This window comes from Podarcis cretensis (assembly GCF_951804945.1).
Source record: "Podarcis cretensis genome assembly, chromosome: 1".
NCBI lineage: Eukaryota > Metazoa > Chordata > Lepidosauria > Squamata > Lacertidae > Podarcis > Podarcis cretensis.
This window is the reverse complement of record NC_137170.1, coordinates 129,730,237-129,740,691: the sequence shown is the minus strand read 5'-3', so window position 1 is coordinate 129,740,691 and position 10,455 is coordinate 129,730,237. Positions and strand designations below refer to the sequence as shown.

The following is a 10,455-nucleotide window of genomic DNA, read 5'->3' as shown; positions in this document are numbered from 1 at the left end:
TCTCCAGGCTTCAGCGAAAGCCTGCATTCGCCCCATAGGACGCACACACTTTTCCCCTTCATTTTTGGAGGGGAAAAAGTGCGTCTTATGGGGCGAAAAATACGGTACATGCCCCATTTACGTATGTATTTGTATGTATAGCTAGGTAGTTCTAATTCGATTCGCGCTTAATTGTCTTTTGTACATGTGCATTGTTGTATGTATATAGTTCTAATTCATGTTTAATTGCATTTTGTATGTGTGAATTGTATGTATGTATATAGTTCTAATTCATGTTTGTCTTTTGTACATGTGCATTGTTGTATGTATATAGTTATAATTCACGTTTGTCTTTTGTCTGTGTGCATTGTATGTATATAGTTATAATTCACCTTTAATTCTTCCGTATGTGTGCATTGTTTATAGTTCTAATTCATGTTTGTCTTTCCTATGTGTGCATGTATAGTTCTATTTCATGTTTAATTGCCTTTTGTATGTGTGTGCACTGTTGTATGTATAGTTCTAATTCGATTCATGTTTAGTTGGTTTCTAAATCACTGTCGTCGTCCCCCTCCCAAAAAATGTTTTGGCTATTTCTATTTTACCTGTAAGCCGCCCTGAGTCCCTGTTTGGGGGAAAGGGCGGGGTACAAATAAAGTGATAATAATGATAATAAGGGCGCCCCGCTTGCGGGCTTCCCAGTGGTACCCGTGCTGCTCTCAGAAGCTAATCCTAACCTGTTACCATTAATTTCCCATTTTTTATGAGGCGTTACTGGTGGTGGTGTGGGGTCTCCTGGGCCCCCTTTATGTGAGGCGGCCGCCGCCGCCGCCGAGCAGCCAAATTGTGACGCCGCCTGAGGGGGGAAAGCGCCGCCGGAGAAGGCGACGGAGAAGGCGGCAGCAGCAAAGCCGGGGCTGCCGGCGGGCGCGTCCTCCCCAACCGGAGGGAGATGAGAAAGAACCAAGGCCACCACCAGCCATCGTAGCCGCCGCCGCCGCCATGCGGAGCCTCTTCGGCCGCAAGGCAGCCGACCCTCCGAAGCAGGGCGCCCCGGCCGACGACACCCCGCTGCCGCCCAGCTCCGCCCCCCGCGCGAGCGTCACCTCCAGCGGCGGCGCCGAAGCCTCGCCCTCGGCCGGCGTCGCGCCCCGCTCCTCCTTGTCGACGATCCTCCGCCTGCGAGGCCTCGGCGTCGGCCAGAGCGATAGCGTCGGCGCCGAAGGAGGCCCCTCGGCCGAGAAGTTCAAGGGGGAAAGGGCCCGCTCCCTGCTCATGGTACTGCTACTCAGGGAAGAAGTGCCCCTGAGCGTGTGCAGAGCGCAGTGTCCTCAAAGAACTCAGGGCGCCATTTCATGGGGCTTGAGGCCAGAGAGGATGCGGGCAGGCTTCCCTCGTCGCCCTCTTCCTCCTCCTCAGAGACATTTTGCCACCTGAGGCAGAGCCCAAAATGGCGCCCGCCCTCCTACCTGGGAAGGAGGCCTGTGGGGAGATGTGCTTCAGAAATCCTGGGAGTGGGGGGGATAAAGATTTGCACTTGCTGGTCCTGCCTTGTGAGGTGGGCGCCTTGCCTCACGGGCGAACCGGCTCCGCGTTTTCAAAGGGAAGAGAAACATGGCTCCATACCTGCTTTGGGGGATGCTGGGTTTGGCCCCTGGCCAGCATCCTGCCCATTCTTTCGTGATGCGAGTCTCAACGTTTCCGCCTTACGGTCTTCTCCGGGCCTCCCGAAACGCAGATGCAACTTTATTTCGAAATGTACCGCTCTCGTAAAGAAATGGACACATTCTCGCCGTTCCTACAGAAAAGAGCCCCTTTCTCTGCATCAAATCGCAGGCATAGAGACCATAGACCAGAGCGCTCACGTCTTCCAATACTTGCATTTGCTGGTTTTGGGGAAGGGGGTGCAAGGGAGAGAAACTTGGCACCCCTCGACTCCACAAGCTCGGGCAATGCTATATAAGAAAGGGGCTCTTTACGTATGTAGGCTTTGTATGCGCAACTGGCGCATGGAAAAGCCTACACCCGTCTGTGTGTAGAGGTTGATTCGCACCCATGTGCTGAGGTTACGGGGTGGGCCAGTGTGCAGGTACCTGCTCCCTTCTTCTCAAATCCAAGCAACATAATTTTGAAGGTGTGGATGGGGCTCTTGAGAAGCAGAACTTCCATAGTCCAGCATTCCACCCTTTCTGCATCTTGGCTATGCCTGTGCTAGAATGCTGGCTTCTATTATGATGTAAATTCATTTTGTCTGTCTGGTGCAAAAGTGCCCGCTTTTTAGACGTTTCTTCTAAACAGTGTGCCGTGGTACATGCCAAATCCCAGATTTTTGGGTGGCTTGGAAGTACCTTGATTATCATCAAATCCCCCAAGCAAATGTCCTCCCTTCAATTTTTTTCCTTTGATGGAGCCCAGCCTCTGATTTGGGTGCTGTTTGTGCCTAATTTCAGCTTCCTAGCTAGTACTAGAATAACAATCATGTTGGGATAAATGTCACTCCTCTTCCCAATTAAATCTATATCTGTACATCGGAATTTACACTCTGTTCAGAAGATGGAGCCTTGCCTATAGACCTGTGATCTTGAGTGTGTAGCCCCAGAACTATGAGGTCCAGATTGTGAGCCCTAATATTTACTTTGCTTTAAGAACTACTCTCAAAGCCCCTATTGCATACATTCTAAGTCAAAAGGTGTGAGAAGTTAGTTGAGCAATGGAAAGATTCCACTCCGAACCCATTTTAGTTCCTTTATGTCAGTTCATCCACATACCCCTTCTGGATGTCCTGTCGGCCCACCTGCTAGATTAACGTGACTCAAATTTTAGGAGTCAGTGTCTTTGGCCATACTGCAGGCGTTCAATTTAGTATGTGGCAAAATGAATTACCGGTACATGCCATGTAGATCAAATGTTCAAATTATGTGCAAAGCTAAGTTGCTTCAGGTTGCAGTATCTATTATTTTTAGTTAATTGCAGAACCTAATTTTCCATTTTTTTATAGATGTTAATGAGAAATCAGAAAGCATCTGAAGAATCAACGGTTAATCAGTACCTTGATGTACATAATTTAATTCCTTGTGGTGATGTGGTACGTAGATTAAGTATGTTCACATTATTATTTTTCCATTGAATTTTCCTTTTTACAGGAGATACTTTACCTGTTAGTTACTATGAGACTGCAAATAAGTTTTGATGACTAAGCTAGGGAATGAGATTTTCTTTGAGAAGTTGCCTTACTTTCTCCTTTCATTAGACTGTTAATACCTTCTTACAAATATACAGTATATGCCTGTGATGCAGTTATAAAGGCACTGGTGTAACTTTGTAGTGCTTCATTGTGATTCTCATAGTGTTAACCTAGCATAGAGCTTCAAGTCGTGGGCTGGAAATTGTATGAACAAGTAAGCAACATGGGTAACACAAGCAAGTACACTTTTCTTCTGCTTCTTGGAACCTAAAAAGAACTTAGCCACATTTGGTGTTGTTTTAAAAAGTAAAACTGATGTACACCACCACCTCATGCTACAACTGACATTAGAAAAAAGCTTCCATTGGTGCTCATGAAAAATCACCTCCATTTCGTGGCTGCATTTGTTCTTATGAAAAAAAATTTTTGTGTGTGTGTATGCAACTCCCCCATTTACATATGTTCGGTATGTGTGCGACTGTGCACACGGGCATATATTTGTGACCGAAAAACTTCACAAAAAGGGGCAGAACAGGGTGTTTGTGGGTTTTTTCCTGTGGTGTTTCAAATATACGGTATGTGATTTCACTGATGTATGCGGTGTCTCAGAATGTAAATTGGGGGGTGCCTGAAAAGAAGGCAAGAGTATTGAGATGTGGCACAGACTAGTATCTCCAATTAAGAAGGACATGGTGGTTGAATAAAACCACCTAATGTGAAGGACCATCTTTTTCTCTGTTAAGGGTGGAAGTACGTACAGATACCAAGAAACATGTAGATGCACCAAATTTCAATATGAATTGCAGTTTTAAATGAGGTCTGACGTACCTGAAAATTCCATAAATCCCAAGGCTGAAATCTTATGCTTACTAAGTCCTGCTGAACACAGTGGTACATACTTCCAAGTAAATATGCAGAGGAGCATGCTTCTATCTTGTCATCATGTTGGAACATAAATCAGTGGGCTTATCTTACTACATACACCCAATGCACAGAACACTGAAGCATTTGATTTCAGGAAAAAACCCGTAGATAATTCCAGGAATTTGCCCTATACCTTAAAGCTTGTGTGTAACTGCAATGTGCTTTTTGTAAGTTGTGGTTTTAATAAAGTTAATTTAGTCATAATATAACATTTCATATTCTAATAGAATGGCTTGTTGGCAGTTAGTGTGAAGCAGTGCAAAGATTTCACCCCCAAATGTATCCTTTTTCTGCTCTATTAACCCTGCAGTGGGAAGCATCTGGTAAGCCTATTTAGATCTTTGATGATCTCTGGTGAGCTAGGGACAAAGGTGAAAGCTGTATCCTAGTTCTGCTGGATCTCTCAGCAGCATTTAATACCATCGACCACGACATCCTTCTGAACTGTCTACAGGAGCTGGGGGCACTGTTATACAGTGGTTCCGCTCCTTCCTCCTGGAGTGTTCAGACCCCTGGGCTCTCACCTGTGGGGTGCCTCAGGGTTCCTTCTTCTCCCCCAAGCTTTTTAACATCTACATGCAGCCGCTGGGAGAGATCATCCTGGGGTTTGGACTGGGTGTTCATCAGTATCCAGATGATACCCAGCTCTACCTCTCTTTTAAATCGGAACCAGTGAAGGCAGTGAAGGTCCTGTGTGAGTGTCTGTAGGCAGTTGAAGAATGGATGGCGGCTAACAGATTGAGGTTGAATCCTGACAAGACAGACGTACTGTTTTGGGGGGACGGGGCAGGTGGGTATGGAGGACTCCCTAGTCCTAAATGGGGTAACTGTGGCCCTGAAGGACCAGGTGTGCAGCCTGGGAGTCATTTTGGACTCACAGCTGTCCATGGAGGTGCAGGTCAATTCTGTGTCCAGGGCAGCTGTCTACCAGCTCCATCTGGTATGCCAGATCGGCGGGGTATTGATGATGATGATGATGATGATGATGATAATAATAATATAACTAGGGAAATGATGCATAGGAAATCGCTCCCACAGCACCACTGCTCCAGTCAAATTTGGAGCCCCCACAGATACAAACACTGGGAAATCTGAACATGGATCTCTATATGTTACCTGCTTTAACCTTTATTCCCATTGCTGTCAATGAGACTTGTAGATACGGTGGTGCCTCACAAGACGAAATTAAAACGTTCCGCAAGTTTTTTCTTCTTGCGAGTTTTTCGTCTTGCGAAGCAGACCGTCTGTCCCCGGAGATTGCGGGGCAGGCAACGGGGAGAAGCAATCTTCTCCCCGCCGCCCCTTGCTTTTACCAGGTCCGGGGACAGAGGGGAAGGTGCGCGCCTTCCCCTCTGTCCCCGGAGATTGCGGGGCTGGCAACGGGGAGAAGCGATCTTCTCCCCGTTGCCGCCCCTTGCTTCAAAAGAGGTCCGGGGACAGCGGGGAAGACGCGCTGCGCTTCCCCGCTATCCCCGGAGCTTGCGGGGCAAGCTTCGTTTTGCGAAGCAAGCCCATAGGGAGATGCGTCTTGCGAAGCGGCTAAGAAAACGAAAAACTCCTTCGTCTAGCGAGTTTTTCGTCTTCCGAGGCGTTCGTCTTGCGGGGCACCACTGTACAAGCTGCTAACTAGATGTTGTAACTTGCTGCTCATAATTTTCCTCCACACTATTGCTCAATGCACATCTTCCTTTTATGGTCACTTGCCCACCAGAAAGATTTATGCTTCCTTAACATGAGATTCTTTCAGTTGATGTTAAACATGACACCTACTTACTGATTCGCATTAGCATTGATAAAATCATGAAATGCACAAATCCCCAAGTCTTCCGACCAAGCAAGAAGCAAATTCCGATTAATTTCGGAGACGTGAGATATTTTTCTCTGAAGGTATGTTTCTGCTTTTCTTGTACTTCCATCTTCTTAAAGCTACCTGTCTGAAAATCTTAGTAGCTATTATTGATAGAACTGCTGTGATGTCAGAAAGGTCATAAGTGTGGGGAAGTGGCGGAGGACAGGATTTTTGTCCTTTTATTCAAGGCTGGCCCAAGACGTTTTGGCAACTGAGGCAAACCACAAAATGACGCCTCCCCACCCACCAGGGAAGAAGCGGGGAGTGGAGGTTTACATCAGGAATGGGCGGGGTAAAGATCTACATTGGGAATAAGGGGGGAGTGAAGATCTGCTCTGGGGACAAGTGGGGAGTGCAGCGGCAGCAACAGCAGGTCATGCATTCCTTGTAGGCCAGATCTGCTGCCCTGCAGATCCTGCTACCAGAGGTGGTTGTTTCACTCTGTCTCATGGATGGCCCAGCCCATGCTTTATTAGTTGTGCAGAAAAGGGAGTTCCAGGAGGTGTGCCTTGCATAAGAAACGCCACCTTCTGAAGTACCTTCTGCACAACTATTAAAGGTGTAGGGGCTCTGTGCTCTTCTCTTTGCCACTCCATAGGGGAAGCTTGGAAGCTTAAGTAGATAATCTTGCTTGTTTTATTTCACAACATAAATAGGATGGGACTGAAAAGATGGGCATGCAAATTTTTGGACTTGACTGTCTAGGTCAGCCAGAATTTGTGGACTCCTGTTTTTATTCTGGAGGTGGTTCCTGTGATACCTAAACTACGAAGGCTGTTGCAAATAGGTTACATTTCCTGTAGCTTCTTTTCGGAGTAAATTGTACTCAAGTTAATAGGTTTACCCCATGTTTTGTTTTTCAGGTTCCAAAGCAGAGAAGTGATCCTAGGAATAGGATTACTTTAGAGCTGGTGGGCTTTGATGGTCCAAAAGACTTTCCAAGGCTCTATGGGAATGCAAACATGCATCTTTATGAAGTCATTCGAGTGAGTATAACAAAAAGAGATTCTCTTATATGTGGATTATACAGGTTATGCTTCGAAAAAGAGGACCATAAATACGTATGAAATATTAATTCCCGTTGTGAAAAAATATTAATCTCTGCTAGGTGTTTTACATAATCAGAATTGATAAGTTATGTAACACTTTCCCTTAAATTCAAATGCATAAAGGTTCCTTCTTGCTAAGTCTTTCAGTCACTTGGTCACAGTGCAAGATTACTACACTTCTCCATTCCCCATTTGCTGCCAGAGTTTAGGTTCTAAAATTCTAGCTGGGACATCCAAGTCTTTAAGGCAGAATTCAGCTAATTATTCTTGTCAGCAGAAGCCCATGCAAGGATGTCTGCTTGCACAACAGTGCACTCCCCAAAGAAGATTGGTTGGGTAGGTGGGTCTGGAGAACCTCTGGAACAGTGCACAGGGTGAGGAGAGCAGGCATTGTTCAGTCAGGCAAGCCAAAATGCTTACAGTGATGGAACCATCAGAAGAGTGTGACTTTTGGAGACTTAATATTGCCTCCAAATTGAGGATTGGTACACCTCTGAATAAGGCATGCTTGGTACAAGTAATAGGCGAAGGCTTAACACTAGAAGACCACTTTTGAAAACAGAAGGCTAATTTTGGTCTGATCCAGCTAGGCTCTTCTTTATACACTTAACAAACAGATAGCTCACTCATGGTTGTGCATATGCACCAGTTTGTGGAAACCAACCATTTATGTGTCTTGTCGTTCAGTCGTGTCTGACTCTTTGTGACCCCCTGGACCAGAGCACACCAGGCATTCCTGTCTTCCACTGCCTCCCGCAGTTTGGTCAAACACATGTTGGTAGCTTCGAGAACACTGTCCAACAATTATGTGTATCTGAGTTACAAATGTGGATTCATAATCAGAATATCCAGAATTACCCCTGGCAATTGCACTCTTTTCTAAACTTGTGGCCTTTCATTTGGAAAGATTTGTTTCCCGAAGGCCTTTAGGGAGGTATTCTTATATGCAACAGCCGCAGCTCGGACTTTGGTGGCAAAAGGGTGGAAGGAACAAGAAGCCACGACAATCACAGACTGGCATTACAAGCTACAAGAATTTGCTGAAATGGCACAGTTAACAAATACCCTGAGAGGCAATTCAAATCAAAAAATTATGGAAAAGTGGGATAGATATAAAACATATGTTCAAAAATACAGTAAAGGTTTGCTGTCTATGCTAGCATTTGATTGACGTTGGAGTGAGATTGAGTTGAGAAAAAAGACTAAGAGCACATAATGATATAGGAATGTATTAGATAAAATGTAAAGAAATATACAATAATAAGAGTACATTCATTTGTAAAAAAGGAATATACAACGGGATAGACAGGAAGGCTAGTGTGTTGGTATGTATCTGATTTGGGGGGGGGATGCTTTTGTTTTTTCTCTTGGTTCTTTTTTTTGTTTCATTTTCTTTCTAGGTATATAAAATTTGTATATAATTTTTGTATACATGTTGGAAATTATAGTAAGTCCTGTAATGTAATATGACAACGTTTACCAATGTAGTATAAGAATGTTAACATATAAATAAAATGCAAATTCAAAAAAAAATATGGAAAGATTTGTTTCATGGTCTTTATGTAGTGAACAGTAGAGAAGCTCTCGAATTGTTTGTATTCTTCTCTCCCATTCAGAAACAGTCCTTCATTGAAACATGTGCTTTTAGAATCAGAAATATGGTAAGACATTTTTGTTAATTGCATATTGCACGATGGTTGTAAAAAAACCCACACAACCTATCTTAAGTGCCTCGTCTAATTTGAACTGCAGCTTTGTAATTGAGGGAAAGCTTCAAATCACTGCACTGAGGATATGTGAGAGGGAAAGAGAGAGACTATTGATTAGAGCTGCTGTCTATAGATCTGGATAATTGAAAGTGAAGCCGCAAGGTTTCTGCTGGTTGTGTTTCAAACCACTCTGGATTACTTACTGCCAGTCAGTGTAATAGACAATACTGAGCTAGATGGATCAATGGTCTGACTCAGTATGAGTCATCTTCCTATGTTCTTGTGACCTAGTAAATTTCAGCCCCAAGGGAACAAACTCTTCTGTAGCCCTTTTTTCTCTGTAAACATGAAACTGACTTGATTAAAAGCTTTGTGTTTATAAGCAGAGGAGGTTATTGGTAATGAATTTTTGTGCTTATCTTGCTTTTATTGGTGTGTGCATAATTGTAAACAGGAGGACAGGAACTCACGGAGACAGCAAGAAAATGAAGAATACTATTATAGTCACAGCCTTGTTTTTTACTGCGTATGTATTTTAAAAGGAGTAATGTCACAATCTGTTGTTCAATATTTTTAAACCATGTTGTTGAACACTTAGATTTTGGAGGTTAGCTTTCTGTGGGCTGTGCGCAGTATTTCACCTTTCAGAAACTCCCATCTATCTTGGACTCCCTTCTCTTTGAGTATTTCTGACACAGAGATCTCACCCAGTAGTTAAGCTTAAGCTTTTTGAAATCAGCCTTTGTAAAGTTCAGAGTGCATATCCAACTACTCTCAGCCTTCCCTTGTCTGTGTATAATAAAATCCAAGAAGATATGATCACTTCCTCCCAAAGTTCCCAGCACTTCCACTTCACTGATCAGTTCCTCCCTGTTGGTGGGGACCAAGTCCAGGATAAGATGATCCCCTTGTTGTTTCTTCCACCTTTCCTTCCTCGGGTGCTTATGCAAAAGTTTCCAAACCAACATTAATGCAGCTTCTTTCTTTGGGTCCTGGCTATAAGGATGCGGAACTGAGCTTGTTATTACTATTTCTGAAAAGTTTTCCTTTTTGTTTAATTGCTGTTTCAGGGAAGGACTTACCATGGATTTTTTTAAAAACTCAATAATTCTGTTCTTCTTATACCTGTGATCGGTTGCCATAAAATAACTTTAAATTGAATTTGCAATGAGAATTGTTATGCTAAGAAGGGATTTTTATACCTACAGGTGTTCTGCACAGCAGAAGTGGAATATATGTTCTGCTATGGATGTCTTGGATATGGATATTCACATCAGGTCTTGTCTCTCTTTGCTGAAGTAGATGATTTTAATTTGAATCACAAGGCTGAAAGGGACCAGAATATCATGAAGCCTAGCACCCCTCCCATGTACTGTAAATTACTTTCCAGCCCACAGGTCAACTCAGAGAATATTTGTAGTGTTTTATAGGCAGAGAGTGAGCAAACGAGATTTGCCATGCTAAAGATTGCCATTCCTTAAACAGTTCCAGATGGTTCAGTAGACATCCTAGGGAAGATTCCTCCTCAGTCTCATATTAATGAGTGAATTCAGGAAGCACCATCAGGTGCTAAACTGGTTTCTAACCTAAACTGCCTGTGGCGATCACACAGGGCCCCCGGACGTTTAACGGTCTATTGACCCCGTGCCACCACTGTGATTGCTTTCTTCGCTGCCACCAACCCGTTTCTCCTCACGGGTAATCACGTAGTCCAGACAGTTGTTAACATTAACAAATTATCAAGTTTATTTATAGGCATGA

General features: G+C 44.0%; 1 protein-coding gene across 1 annotated transcript in view; it reads left to right on the top strand.

Annotated features, from left to right (window-relative positions):
* Nucleotides 1-773: 773 nt before the first annotated feature.
* Nucleotides 774-10,455, top strand: part of C2CD6 (C2 calcium dependent domain containing 6) — a 38,320-nt gene continuing 28,638 nt past the window's right edge. Inside the window, exons 1-7 of the mRNA XM_079989724.1 lie at nucleotides 774-1,257; nucleotides 2,978-3,064; nucleotides 4,315-4,366; nucleotides 5,835-5,974; nucleotides 6,800-6,922; nucleotides 8,602-8,646; nucleotides 9,903-9,971. Coding sequence (XP_079845850.1) covers nucleotides 982-1,257; nucleotides 2,978-3,064; nucleotides 4,315-4,366; nucleotides 5,835-5,974; nucleotides 6,800-6,922; nucleotides 8,602-8,646; nucleotides 9,903-9,971 — 792 coding nt within the window. The 5' untranslated portion in view covers nucleotides 774-981. The remainder of the gene's footprint in view (nucleotides 1,258-2,977; nucleotides 3,065-4,314; nucleotides 4,367-5,834; nucleotides 5,975-6,799; nucleotides 6,923-8,601; nucleotides 8,647-9,902; nucleotides 9,972-10,455) is intronic.